The 14652-nt window shown below is 51.1% G+C and overlaps 2 protein-coding genes across 2 annotated transcripts; one reads left to right on the top strand and one right to left on the bottom strand.

The window, feature by feature from the left end:
* CAPNS1 (calpain small subunit 1) lies at positions 1-8519 on the top strand. Its single transcript, XM_034638423.1, has 11 exons — positions 1-157; positions 1058-1272; positions 2245-2278; positions 2564-2653; positions 2808-2865; positions 2963-3027; positions 5301-5369; positions 5464-5542; positions 5684-5800; positions 7712-7770; positions 7955-8519. The coding sequence occupies exons 2-11, from the start codon at positions 1076-1078 to the stop codon at positions 7979-7981; spliced, it is 795 nt and encodes a 264-aa protein (XP_034494314.1). The 5' UTR covers positions 1-157; positions 1058-1075; the 3' UTR covers positions 7982-8519.
* Positions 8520-9244: 725 nt separating this feature from the next.
* On the bottom strand, positions 9245-11003 carry LOC100479346 (cytochrome c oxidase subunit 7A1, mitochondrial). The gene is made up of 4 exons (XM_002920932.4): positions 10877-11003; positions 10064-10150; positions 9843-9927; positions 9245-9368 (listed from the first exon to the last, which is right to left on the bottom strand). Exons 1-4 carry the CDS (start codon positions 10889-10891, stop codon positions 9313-9315), a joined length of 243 nt encoding a protein of 80 aa, XP_002920978.1. The 5' UTR covers positions 10892-11003; the 3' UTR covers positions 9245-9312.
* Between the last annotated feature and the right edge of the window lie 3649 nt (positions 11004-14652).

Genomic DNA, 14652 nt, shown 5'->3' with positions numbered 1-14652 from the left:
CCGGCTCTAGGACCGCGCGGATGCTCGGTGCGCCGCCCTGCGGTGCCTAACCCGGTCCCGGCAGCCTGAGTCACCCGCCCCGCCCTACGGAGCCGGACGCGGCCAGAGGCCCGGGAGCAGCACGGACGAACGGAGCGGAGGACGTGTGAGCTAGGCGGTGAGCGCCCGATCTGGATTACCCCTGTACTCCGTAATCCCGGTCCTTGCGGCCCCCACATCCCACAAAACCCTTAAGTCCTGGTCTCAGGGGTCCTCCAGACCCATGATCTCAGATTTGAAGCCCCTGTCTGTTCGGCACCCCACTATCCCGCCCCGGGGACTCTTCCACCCTCTGCCTCAGGATCTAAAATTCGAGCATGGATTTGAGAGGTTTCCCACAAATTTCTGCCCAGGGTGGGGGTCCCCAGAACCACGATCCTTAGATCCGTTCTCCCAATTATAATGGGAACCCCGCTATTCCAGGCCCCGGGATTCACACCCGCAATCTTATTAGACCTGAGCCCACAGAACCAGCGGTGACATTGTAATCCCGCTGCTGGGAGTACCGAAACCCTCAAGCTCACATTCTGGATTTCCTAAACCCTGCCCCAGAGGCCTCCAGGTGGAGAATTTCTGATCGGCGCCCCTGACCCGCTCAAGACCCCAAAGTCCAGTTCTGCGGCTCGATCTCAGATTCGAGTGCCCAAACACGTCAAAGATGCCTTACACCAACTTGGGGCCCCCATTTTGGGAACCCCACCAGACCGGGCCCCTTACTCTAAATGATGCCTATGCAAAGACTCAGTCCAAGGTCCCGCAAAGTAGGCGGAGATCCTTTAGACCCTGAAGGGATTTCAAACCCGATCCTCCGTCCCTATCCCACCCATCCGAGGACTACCCTCCTCCAGAAGCCCCGACCCCATGTCAAATGGACCCTCAAGCCCCAGCCGGAGGATGGGACCCCGCCCAGAGGCCTCATATTACTCCCCCAAGTCCAGCTGCCAGAAATGCGTATTTTTGTGTGGAGGGAGCGGGCTCAATGGCGATGCGGCCTTTTGACCCTTTTTTCCCTCCTCAGGAATCTTAATTCGCAGCCATGTTCCTGGTTAACTCGTTCTTGAAGGGAGGCGGCGGCGGCGGAGGCGGGGGCCTGGGCGGAGGCCTGGGGAATGTGATCGGAGGCCTGATCAGCGGAGCTGGAGGCGGCGGCGGCGGAGGCGGCGGCGGCGGCGGCGGCGGTGGCGGTGGCGGAACTGCCATGCGCATCCTGGGCGGGGTCATTAGTGCCATCAGGTAAGGCGGGGCCCGAGGAGGGGAGGGGCCTGGCGGAGGAGCATGTCCCGCCTACATAGATTGAGGTAACTTGGAGACTGACCTACAGTCTTAATTAAGCTGGGCCGGGCCTGGCTGCGGGACCCGCCTTGAGGGGGGCGGACCGTAATGAGGCTGATGGCAGTTCAGGAGGCGGGGCTTGACATGGGCGGAGTCTGGCTGTAACGGGGAAGATCTGATGGGGCGCGGCTCGGGTTTCGGGAGGTGGGGCTTAATGGGGTTGGGCGCGGCCGGCTTCCAGCTACTCCGGCGACGAACGTTAGGGGGCGGAGCCAATGAGGCTAGTGGGGGACCTCTTCATGGGGGCAAGACTTGTCTTATGGGCGCGGCATGGCCGTCGTAGTGGGTCAGTGAGGGGTGGACCCAGAATTGGCCGAGGCCTAATGGGATAGGGGAAATGATCTTGAAGGTACTGGGTCTGGCTGGGAACTGTCTGGATTAAAACAGAAATACGACCTGGTGGAGGTGGAGCAGGTTGTCGTTAGGGGCCTAATTAACCATGGCCACCCCACGAAGGGGTGGGAACTCATGGAGCTGGACTGGGATGTTGGGAAGACACAGGCGTTTAGGAAGCCGTAGGATGGAGTAGGTTCCTAGACAGAAGAGACCTGAGGAGGGTGGAGCCCCAGGAAGCTAGGTCAGAGCTTCTGTGAAGTGAGCTGTCGAAGGGGCTGGATCTTTTGAGGAATCTGTCTTTGAGCAGGTGTGCCCTGGCAGGAGTGGGGCCTACTGTGCGGGCGGGTCTCTGAGTTTCCTGCCAGGTGCAGCCAGGGTAGCAAAGATAGGGACAGGTGAGGACAAGGACAGATAAGTCACACAAAGGGAAAGGTAGGGAGGTGGTGGGCTAGGGTTTGGGGAGTTAGGGCGTGGGGGCTGGCGTGGTCTTTGGAGGCCCCGCCCACTGGCGCTAACTCCCTTCTTGTCTCCCCTCAGTGAGGCAGCTGCACAGTACAACCCAGAGCCTCCGGTAAGCCACCGTCCATAATCAGAGACCCTGCTTCTCACTCCGAGGCCTTTTCTCAGCACCCATCATTGTCCTTTTGTCCCTCTTACGAAATTCCTCTTGTTAAGTCTCTCCCTTGCCATGTCCCCAAACTTAGTCATGGGTCTTAGCTATAGCCACTCTTCACTGATCATCTCTCATTCCTTTGCTCACCCAGCCACCTAGCCCACTCTGACTTTCCCACCTAGAGCCCTAGTCGTGGCTGGGGCACCCCTCTCCCACTTGCTCTGAGATCTTCTCCCTCTGCAGCCTCCACGCACCCATTACTCCAACATTGAGGCCAATGAGAGCGAGGAGGTCAAGCAGTTCCGGAGGCTCTTTGCCCAGCTGGCTGGAGATGTAAGTAACCCTGGGCCCCCATCCTTGTCCTAACTCTTCCATGCCTTCCTTTGGCTGCCCTTGTACACACACTCAACAATGGCAATCCCCAAAGAATCCCCATTCTCCCTCACGACACTCTTCCCTTTTAACCATCCCTGACTTTTCCCCACAGGACATGGAGGTCAGTGCCACAGAACTCATGAACATTCTCAACAAGGTCGTAACTCGACGTGAGTTATTGGGCTCAACACATAGGGCAGGTTTAGAGTCATGGGCGCTGGGGTAGCTGTGACCTCTGGTCTCTGACTTTAATCCTGTCCCCCACAGACCCTGATCTGAAAACTGATGGCTTCGGCATTGACACATGTCGCAGCATGGTGGCTGTGATGGATGTATCCTTGGGAGAAATCTGACTGAAGCCCTAGGTGAAGGAGTTTTGTGAGAGCACGGTTGGGACAGCCAGGGTGTAGCTTGAATACCCACACATTTGGACCTGCATACATCAGAACACACATGCACTACCACACATCCAGATATGTGGCCATAAATAGTAACATCGGCTGTCACTTTACAGCCATCATGTTAAACAGGCAGATTTTTTTTTTTTTAAGATTTTATTTATTTGTCAGAGAGAGAGAGAGCACAAGCAGGGGGAGAGGCAGGCAGAGGGAGAAACAGGCTCCATGCTGAGCACGGAGCCCAAGGTGGGACTTGACCCCAGGACCCTGGGATCATGACCTGAGCTGAAGGCAGATGCTTAACTGACTGAGCCACCCAGGTGTCCCAAAAGAGGCAGAATTGTTATAGTCCATTTTGTAGGTGAAGAAAATGAGACTTAGAGGCAATCATTTGTCTGAAGGTATACGAAAAGAGTAAGTGGCAGGATAGGAATTTGGAGTTAGATTTTTTAGGCTGGAGAGCCCAAGCTTATTTTTCTTTCTTTCTTTCTTTCTTTCTTTCTTTCTTTCTTTCTTTTCTTTCTTTTCTTTCTTTTCTTTCTTTTCTTTCTTCCTTTCTTCCTTTCTTCCTTTCTAGTAAGTACTACACCCTGTGGGGCTTGAACTCATGACCCAGAGATCAAGAGTCGCATGCTCTACGGACTGAGCCAGCCAGGTGCTCCAAGAACCCAAGCTTGTAACTGCTGTAGGTGTGGCCATATATATGCGCATATATACAAGGGCACACCATATAGGTGAAGATACGTGAAGGCATGTTCACAGGAACACACATGCAGGTTTGCTCATGGGCCAGTCATTAGCTTATCTCAGATACGTGCATGCTCGGCACATAGGGAGAATGTAGACACACGTGTATTGTCATGTGATCACATAACATACATTGCACAGAGTTCTATAAGCTTGGCTGTGCCACTTAGCAAGGTTATTGAACCTCTCTGGGCCTCAATTTGCCAGTCTATAAAATGAAGTCAATGATAGTGGTGAAGCTGAATTGGAGCCACATGAAAAAGGTTTAGCAGAGTGCGTAGCACATAGGAACTGGTCTGTACACATTAGCTGCTACTGTGGTCTTAGGTAGATTTTCATCTCTGCGTTTCTTTGCCTGTGACTGGGGAATAATACTGGTGAAGCTGGTGTCCTAAGGATTTAGTGAGAAAATTGATGTTTCTGAGAAGCTTAGCACTGCCTGGCATGTACTAGGTAACTTGATAAATCTTGGCCATGATTATTATTATTGACAGCTTATCAAACATTAGCTCCTGAGCTAAGGGCTTTATCTCATTCTGCTTGTATCACAAACCCAGCAGGTGTGTACTATGATCACCTGATTTCCTTAGAGTTCTAAGATACCCTTGTTTTTCACAAGTTCTGACATTCATGAAATTGAATTGCTATTAAGAATTTTATAAACGGTGGGGCACCTCAGTGGCTCAGTTGGTTGAGTGTCTGCCTTTGGCTCAGGTAATGATCCCAGCACCCTGGGATCGAGCCCCGCTTGGGGCGCTCTGCTCGGCGAGGAGCCTGCTTCTACCTCTCCCTCTGTCTACCACTCTGCCTACTTGTGCTCTCTGTCAAATAAATAAATTAAATCTTTAAAATAAGTGAGGGGCGCCTGGTGGCTCAGTCAGTTCAGTGTCTGCCTTCAGCTCAGGTCATGATCCTGGAGCCCCAGGATCGTGCCCCATGGCAGGCTCCCTGCTCAGCGGGGAGTCTGCTTCTCCCTCCTCTTCTGCCCTTTGCCCTGCTCCTTCTCTCTTGATCCCTCTCTCTCAAATAAATAAAATCTTTAAAAAATATTTTTAAAAAATGCTGGAACTTAAGAAATTTTATAAATAAATGAGTTAGTTACTATTTTCAGGTGAGGAATTTATAGTTTAGAGAAGTTATGGTTATGCTTATTTATTTTTAATTTATTTTACTTAAAAATAAAATATTTACTTATTTATTTAGTAATCTCTACACCCAATGTGGGGCTCAAACTCATGACCCTGAGATCAAGAGTCACATGCTCTTCCAGCTGAGCCAGCCAGGAGCCCCCAACATAAAATCTTAAAAGAAACATGAACTAAACCATGTATGGATAAAAAGAAAAGTTAGACTGTATCCAGGGTTTTAGCCCAGGTTCCCCTGCTTGGTCATGATCACAGTGCATACAGTGCATGCATCTGGGTACAGTCATCACACTATTCTTAACACCCTTCCACCAGAGTGACACCACCGGCAAGCTGGGCTTCCAAGAATTCAAGTACTTGTGGAACAACATAAAAAAGTGGCAGGTGCGTGATGACCTCCTAGCCCAAAGACCCTCAAGCCATGAAGATGCCACGCCCCACAACGTTCAGTTGAATCCTTACCTCCCTGTCCCCACAGGCCATATACAAACAGTTTGACGTTGACCGTTCAGGTACCATCTGCAGCAGTGAACTCCCAGGGGCCTTTGAGGCAGCAGGTATGGCTGGCAGGGATATGGTCTGACTGGGGGTGGCATTGATAAGGCAGCCCCCAATGAGCTGGTCTGAACCTGAATCCTAGGGGTGGGAGTGGGTCAGGCCTTGTGGCCCCAATACCTGAGAAAAGAAACCATTCTCAGGGTTCCATCTGAATGAACATCTCTACAACATGATCATCCGACGCTACTCGGATGAAGGAGGGAACATGGATTTTGACAACTTCATCAGCTGCCTGGTCAGGCTGGATGCCATGTTCCGTGAGTGACACCCCAGCTGTCTTCCTGGGTGGGGGTTTGTTCCACCTCCTTTGGCCAAGGTCTTCTCTGCGCCTGACCCTGAAGCGAGCAACTCCTAGAACAGCAGCAGCCCCAGTTCCTGCCCTCACGTCACTCCCAGTCCACTGGAGGAGAGGCAGATCACCAGACAGTGACCGCTCAGAATGGTTACAGTTGGGATAGGGGAAGCTCAGGGCAGTGATCAGGCCTGGGAGGAGAAGCTCAGGGCCAGAGTGGGTTTAGATTTGTGAATGGGGAAGGCCAGTGGTCTGTTTGACTTAGGAGGCACCTGATGCAGACTGAGGATCAAGAAGGGCTTCCTGGAGGAGAACATGTGTGAACTGAGGCCTGAGGGATGAGGAGGAGTGACCCCAGGGAGAGAGTGGAGACAGGTGTTGCTGTGGGAACAGCCTGTGCAAAGGGAAAGAGAAGGTGGTGCTTTTGGTGTTTTTTGTTGAACTCAATTCTGAATGCTGGAGAGGGGTTGGGATGCAGAGACATAAGGCTGGGAGGGGTTAGAAGGGGCTGGATTGGGAGGGCTCTTATGAATATGAATGCACTGAATCTTTAAGACCACTGTGAACAGGGAATTATTGTCCCTACTTTGTGGAGGAACCTAGGGTTCAAGGAGGCAAAATTGCTTGCTCAGCTAGGAGGTTGCAAAGCCAGAATTTGAACTTGGATTTGAGAGAACTGAGTAAAAGGAAGCAGGAGCAATGGGCACAGTCAGGCCATGCAAGGCTGTGAGTGTCATGTTCAGGGGTGCTCAGACATTACTGGGGGCAATGGAGAGCCATAGCAGGTTCTAGGCAGAGGAGGGATGGGGTCAGGTTTGGCTTTAGGAAGATCTCTCAGCCTCCGGAAGAGCCCTCAGGCTCCAGAAGAGCCCTGGGAGGGCAAAGCATTAAAACCATGGGTAGAGAAAAAGGGGCAGGTATGTCACGGACATGAAGGGAAGGGGGAATGGACAATAAGGGCAGACGATTCCAAAAGTCACTTACGAGAAGGCCCAAGAAATGGCCATTGGATTTACCAGCAAGAGGGCCAATAGGAACTGCAGTGAGTAGTGCAGTGTCCAGGACACCATGTGTGTGGACACCTGAGGGCGGTAACCAAGTTGTTAGAGAGGGAGCAAAGACAGTGTAGACCCCGGTTTGCCTAAGTTTGGCTTTGGGTGGGGAACATGGAGTCAGGTTTCAGGACATGAATGGGAACTACACCAGAGTGTAGAGCAGGAAGTGGGTGCCCCTATTTCATTATAGACATATATATATATATATATATATATACACACAATATTATATATAATATTATATATATAATTATATTACATATCATAAATAAATTATATTATATTATTTATTTATTTTTAATTATGTAAACTCTACATGCAATGTGGGGCTTGAACTCATGACCGGGAGATCAAGAGTTGCATGCTGCAGCAACTGAATGAGACAGGTGCCCCAGGTGCTAGCCGTTAATCCCATATATTAGTATATTTTTATCTTTTTTTAAGTTATTTTTTTATTTTTTTAAAGATTTTATTTATTTATTTGACAGAGAGACAGCCAGCGAGAGAGGGAACACAAGCAGGGGGAGTGGGAGAGGAAGAAGCAGGCTCCCAGGGGAGAAGCCCGATGTGGGGCTCGATCCCAGAACACCGGGATCACGCCCTGAGCCGAAGGCAGATGCTTATCAACTGAGCCACCCAGGCGCCCCATCTTTTTTTTTTTTTTTTTAAGATCTTATTTTTAAGTAATCTCCACACGCGATGTGGGGCTCAGACTCACAACCCTGAGATCAAGAGTCGCATGCTCTACCGACTGAGCCAGCCAGGTGCCCCTGTATACTTTTATCCTAAAAGCCAAATCCCCCAACCCTTTCCTTCTCTAGGTGCCTTCAAATCTCTTGACAAGGATGGCACTGGACAAATTCAGGTGAACATCCAGGAGGTAAGAACTCCTGTTCTGGGATGTGGGTGCCCAGCAGCGGACCCCCTCCCCTCAGCTCCTTGTACCAACTTGGAGCTTGGGCTCCCTGCCTCCTATTTTCCCAACAACCCCTGGGGGAGAGCAGAGAAAGGTGTCTGCTATTCTTTGTTTCCCTGCTTCTCACCCTGTGCCTTCCTCTCCCCAGTGGCTGCAGCTGACGATGTACTCCTGAATGGGCACCCCAGACCTGCGCCCTCATCACCCCGCTATAGGAGTCACCTTGGATTCTTCCGTCTCTCCCAGGGCTGAGCCAGTCTGCAGTCTCGTCTTCATGGGTCCTGCTGACCCACAGGTCTTTTGGTTCCCCTAGCCCTTGGCACTTGGCTTCTCAGTCAACAGCCAGGGCCCAACATGGCCCAACATGCCATGCCCCGAGTTAGCCCTGGCTCTGAGACACTCTAACACACCCCGTCCGCAGGGTCACTCCACCCTCGGTACACCTATCCCACGCCCACTCCATAATGCCTGTCATGCACCTGTGCCAAACCCAGCAGTTATGTTTCTTCCACATCCCAAGGGCCCTTCTCTCGGTTCCAGGAGGATCACTCCAGACCTTACACACTCTAGCACACCTGTTCACAATTACCACCCTGGCAGCCAAACTCTAGGCCGGAACAGGCCCAGGTGCCCCTGTGCCTTTGTCTGTCCTCTGCTCTCAGCCTGCCAGGGCCAGGAGGAAATAAAAGCACTCCGGTTGCTGCTCTCTCTGAGATCTGCCTCCTGTTCTGAACGTTGAGGGGTGGCTCTGTCTCTGTCAGGGGCAGAGGGAAGCCTAGGTCCTAGAGGGTGGGGGTGGTTTGGTGTGTCTTCAGGTCTATCCCCAGGCCTGGATCTGCATATTTCCTAGTCCTTTTATTGCCTTTGCCTTTCCCTCATATTGGATTCTAGTTGAGCCGTAGTCTCATTCTTGCTGAGATCCCGTACAGATCCTGTGGAGGCTGAGACGGACCCAGAAGCCTGGGCAATCTCTGCTGCTGCTGCAGGAGCCAGGCCCTTGGGAGGTCTCCACCCGTCATCCCCTCCCAGGCTCTGTTCCCCAAGGCCATGCTTGCTCCCTCTTGGCTCTGTCCTGAGTGAGTCTGTCCTCACTTTCCTTAGCCTCTGTTGTGTCATGGACCATGCTCAGTATCTTCCTTCCCACCCTCGAGCCTCTGCAGGGAGAGGGACTGCCATCCCAGAATAGAGCCCTCTCAGATTCCAGGACATGATCCCAGATCCTCAGGCACTGAGAGGCAGCCCAGGGGTACTGTTTGGAATCCCCAGACCCTCAGGAGGGCTGAGAGGCAGCACCCTACGGGTATCCTTGTAGTGTAATAATCCTCTAGCATGAGGGATTCAGGGCTGGGGCAATGGGCTGTCAAAGCGTAGGGATTCCTTGCTGGTGGAAGGATGGGCTTGGGGGCGGGGGCGGGGGCAAACAAACGGAGGCCACAGCTGGGCTGGGTTCCCCAAGAAGCCAGCACATTTATTGATGCTTGTTCAGGTTCTGCAAGCTTCTTGGTCTCACTTCTTGTGAGGGAAGGAGGCCCAGCCAAGGCAGTACAGGCTATAGGCGGTGCCTAGGGAGGGAGTAAGGTGACACAGCGTGAGATCCCAATTGCCTCCCTGGAGCCCATCTCAGCTTTGGAGCCCATCTCAGCTTTTAAGCCCCTCTTCAGGCTCCCTCAGTCACCAGTCTGGATCCCAGCTCCAGTTCAGGCTCCAGCTCCCTTCCCAAACTGCACTTCGAGTGGAGAATCCCATAGCCTTGATCCAGACCAGGCTGCCAGCTTTCTCCACAATTCCTGCCTGGGCCCCATACCCCCTCCTGGGACAGAAGCCCAAGCCCTAGGTGCTCCCTCTCTATATGCTAGCGTAGGCTCCTGGACCGTCCCCCAAACCTGGCCAGCTCAGAACTCAATCCCCTCCCTAAGCCCCTGCCCAGCCACTAGCCCTCTCCCCAAACCTCAGCGTGGGAACCAGCCCATTCCTCGCTCCAGCTCGAGCCCCGCCTCCTCCCCCAGCCGCTCAGGCGGTGGTGGCCCGGCACTCACCCCCTACACAGAGCCCCATGGTCACTCGGTACAGGATGTTGTCGGTTCCCCCGCCCTTCAAGTGCACTGGGAGGTCATTGTCCGCCTGGATGGTGGAGGCGTCGGATGAGAAAGGGGTACAGGTTGTTCCGTGGACTGTATCCCGTCTCCGCCCTACTCTGCTCCAGGACGGAGCCTGGGGTCCGGGTTCTTCCCCCTCGTCACGCCCCTGCTCCGCCTACCTGGAAGAGTTTCTGTTTCTCGGCCACTCGGTTCTGGAAGCGGTTCCGGGCAGTTGAGCTGAAAGAGCGAACCAGCGCCTGGGAGACCTGGCGGGGAGGGAGTCGTTGGGTATTGGAGACACATGAAAGGGTGTCCCCGAAGGGTATGGCTGTGGGGGGTGGGAGGAGAGGAGAGGAGGGACTCTTCGAGGCCCGGATACCCGGACGGCCCTATTCCTTGTGTGTGTCTCAAAGGCAAAATCCGAACTGCCAGTACGAGGAAGGGAAGGGGTTCTGCCAAGAAAGCCCCAGCAGGGGAGTCGCGCCTACAGAGTCTGGCTTAGAGGTTTCCCGGTTGCCTAGAGGGTCCTGGAAGAGGAGCAGACCCAGAAGGGCCACTTGTTCTGAGGGTCCAAGTTCCGAGATGGTGGTTTTTCGTTTTTTGGTGGGGAGGTTCTCCTAGATTAACGGGAGAGAGCCCAAGTCCCGGGAATGATCCGGGTGCCCAGTGGGGTTTCCATACTGCCTAAGAAGTCCGGGGGAGGGGAAGCGGTGTTTAAGTTCCCAGGGCCTACGTCCCGAGACGTTAAAGGAGACTTGGGTGAAGGAAAGAAGCTCAAACCGGGGAGTTGGGCCGTGTTAGGGGTCGCAGGCTGTCTCAGAAGCCCTTGGATTAGGCGGGGGTTGAGGGTCCCAGGCTGCTTCGGAGGGAGTCCCGAACCCTGAAGGGGGCTCACGTTCCAAAGCCCCAGTTCCCGGGATGTTTAGTGAGTCTCGTATCGGGGCGAGGGCTTCCGGGTTGGGTTCCCCCACCCGGCCCTTGGGGGCCCTCACCCGCAGGCCCCTCATTCTGCGTCCTCTTCGGCCGGAGTCACCTCCCCTCTCGGCCCAAGGACACACAGCGCCCTCCCCTCCCCGGGAATCCCAGGCCACGCCCTCGGCGCGCCGCGTGACAGCCTCTCCCGGGGTCTGTGGTGGCGGGCGGGGCGTGGGGGAAGCCGGGCTAATCCCACCGCCGGATTCGGATTCGTGCAATAGGCCCGGAGAAGGGTCGCTCCAATCCCGTCCCCGCGCCGAAAGGTCCGAAGCATCCCATCTGTTACTCGCAATTTCTGCTGGTCCAAGTGGAGAGGAGAACGGAACCAGGCAATACATTTTTTATTTGTTTCTGTGGAGACACCCGTCTGGGGCAAGTGCAGTTCCTCTCCCGGGGTCTCTCAGATCTCTCCTTACAGGAATTGGTATTGGAGAGCGAGCGAGGGAGCAGATAAACGGGTTCCAACTTCTTTTTTTTTTTTTAAGATTTTATTTATTTGACAGAGATAGAGACAACCAGCGAGAGAGGGAACACAAGCAGGGGGAGTGGGAGAGGAAGAAGCAGGCTCATAGCAGAGGAGCCTGATGTGGGGCTCGATCCCACAACGCCGGGATCACGCCCTGAGCTGAAGGCAGACGCTTAACCGCTGTGCCACCCAGGCGCCCCCGGGTTCCAACTTCTTGTTCTATCTACATAGACTGGGTGATTGCACCTCCGAGCCTTAATTATCGTATCTGTAACGTGGGGGCTAAATCAGGATCTTCCTGAGAGGCTTTTGAGAGAGTTTAAATGAGCTCATAGCGTAACTGAGCCAACAGTCATAATCGTGGTAATAACTTGCATAACTGAGCTAGTAACTGCACAGAAACAGATAAGGCCCCTTATTTTTACTACTTGCTAGCGGTAGGCTTGTTAAAAAAAAAATTTTTTTTAACAGTGAATGTGAAGCTCTGAAAGATTTCATGAAATGATTCAGGAATTGGCCAGCGTCCCGTCTAGTGCTTGTTAGGGAGCACCCTGAAGCTACAGAAAAGGAAAGGTTTTGAAAGGCCTCCAGCGAGGAGGGGTGGGGGAGGCAAAAAATTCGTTGTTTTAGGCTAGGTCTCCTAAGGGGAATGGTTGCGGTTTATGGGATTACCTCCTAGTGCTGACCAGTAAATTCCCATTATATTCCTGGGGGCGTGGAAACTGCAGTTGGGTTAGGTATTAAGTTTTGGTTTATTGAAGTGGGGCCTTAGCACAAGTGACTGTCTTGGGCCTGTTATTTTTCTTTTTAACAGATTTATATATCAAGTATTTTTATACTTAATTTTCCTTTTACCATGGCAGATTTCAAACAGAAAGGAAAGGAGAAAGGACCCATCACCTGCTTCCACAGTTATAACCATTATAGTGCTTTTCATGTATTTGCCCCATTCAACTCCTTTTCCCCCCTTATTGGAGGATTTTAAAGCAAATTTCAACATATTTCATATTTACATATGTATCTCTAACAGATAAGGACTTTAAAAAAGGAAAAACCTGATATCTACAATTTATAGATTGAATCTTGGATTAGAAAAAATCATTTAAAACTTTTTCTCTTTTTATTTGTGGGGGAGTGGGTGAATTTTAAAAAAGGTCTATGGATTAGACAATAACATTGTGTCAGTGTCAATTTCCTGATTTTGATGATTGTGCAGTGGTTATGTAACAGGGTGTTCTTGTTTTTAGGAAATACAGGCTGAAGTATTTGGGAGTAAAATGTATCATATCTGTAACTTATTACCTTAAGATGGTGAAGAAACAAATTATATATCTATATTCATATCTATTTGATTCTGATGGGCTGCCAGGGTTAAGTACAGTTGCCCTGATGGCTTTAGTCATGACTGTGGCATAGTCTACAAGGGTTTAACAATCTCTTTTAAAGAGGGCTTTTATAACAATTAAATTCCCTTAACACTTTCAAACTATGCTTGTAAATTTAATACGTTAGACTTTTCCATTTAAGAGCTGCCGTAGGCTGATACAACAAATGAATCTTTGCTCAATACTTAATATAAGTTTTATGACTTTAGAATTATAAACTTATAAATGCATCAAATCTTATAGTCCATTAATTGTTCCAATAGTGTATGTAAACAGTAAGGTTTCAACTAACAGTAAGTCTTAGTCACTAACTGGATTCCATATTTTAAATTGGAATTATAAAATTGACCTGTTATTTGAATAGGCCAATTTATCATAAATATTACAAATACTTAAGATACTAAATAATATTCACAGTTTCCATAAGACAAAAAAAGTTAATACCATGTTTTGACTGTCTCAAAGATTTCTTTACATAATATTTTTTTTTAAAGATTTTTATTTATTTATTCGACAGAGATAGAGACAGCCAGCGAGAGAGGGAACACAAGCAGGGGGAGTGGGAGAGGAAGAAGCAGGCTCATAGCGGAGGAGCCTGATGCGGGGCTCGATCCCATAACGCCGGGATCACGCCCTGAGCCGAAGGCAGACACTTAACCGCTGTGCCACCCAGGCGCCCCCTTTACATAATATTTGTATACCTAATTTTTATTAATCAATTCAAAATCTTCCCAAGTGAGATGATGGATATCTACATTGTAAGATGCTCAGTATCACACCATCAAGCGTCATAAGGGAAATGCAAATTAAAACCACAATGAGAAATCACTACATACCTACTGGATGGACAAGATGAAAAAGACTGACCACACCAAATGCTGATGAGGATGTAGAACAATTGTAACTCTCATACACCGCCGTCCAGTCAGGAGATAGAAACCCCCCAATAGATTAAACAGGGAAATTTAATAGAGAGGATTAGTAACTACGGTAAAAGAGTATAAGATACAAGGAAACTTTATATGGTACCCTAGAGTTGAGGGAGAGTACCCCAGGAAGGACAAAGCTGGAAGGGTTTAGACCTTGGCGTGATTTGGCCATTGGATGGCAGAGAAGTTTGCCAGCTTAGCCAGGCTGGGGCTGGTCTGGAGTTGCTGGACGAATAGACAAGCCTCTGGAGTGTAGGCAGGGAAGCAGGCCATCAGCAGCTGGTAGAGTGGGCGTGCAGCGGGAGTCTGGGTGCTGGCAGAGGCCTCCGGGGCATGGCGGTCATGGAGGGTGGGAGAGCTGTTTGCAGAAGGAATGGCTGCTTGGTGCATGGCCCCCTTTGGACCACAGGTGCCTGGGTGGAGGCCTCTCAGGCTTGCCAAGGGAATTGAGCAGATAATAGCCTGCAGGTTGCATGGGGGCTTTGGAGGGAGTCCAGGCAGGTGGCTGTGTGGGGTTGCGTGGGGAGGGAGTCTGGCTGCGGACAAATGGCACCATGCAGCGGTCTCAGATTCAAAGTCTACATTGCATCCTGTAAGACAGACAGGGTGTTGTTTCCCACTTGGCGCTGTAACTGAGTCACGGGGTCATTCTACTTTTCAGTTAGGCCAGTTGCTACTGGGTGTAGGTGAATGTAAGACCAGTTTATTCCATGGGTGTGAACCTGCTGCTGCGCTTCCTTCATTTTGAAATGAGTTTCTTGATCCGACACAATGCTGTGTAGACTGCCATGTTTGTAGATCAGCACTTGAGTCCACAGTGATGACAGCAGAAGCATTATAGGCAAGGAAGCAAGTCCATGTTCAGAATATCTGTCGATTCCAGTGAGGACAAATCTTTGCTTCCTTCACGATAGAAGAGGTCCAATGCAATCAGCTTTCCACCAGGGAGCAGGCTGATTCTCCAGGGAATAGTGACATCTGGGACTCAAATTTACTGTTGGCAGATCAGGCAT

This window comes from Ailuropoda melanoleuca, chromosome 12 (assembly GCF_002007445.2).
Source record: "Ailuropoda melanoleuca isolate Jingjing chromosome 12, ASM200744v2, whole genome shotgun sequence".
NCBI classification, from domain to species: Eukaryota; Metazoa; Chordata; class Mammalia; order Carnivora; family Ursidae; genus Ailuropoda; species Ailuropoda melanoleuca.
This window is presented reverse-complemented; position numbering and strand designations above follow the sequence as displayed.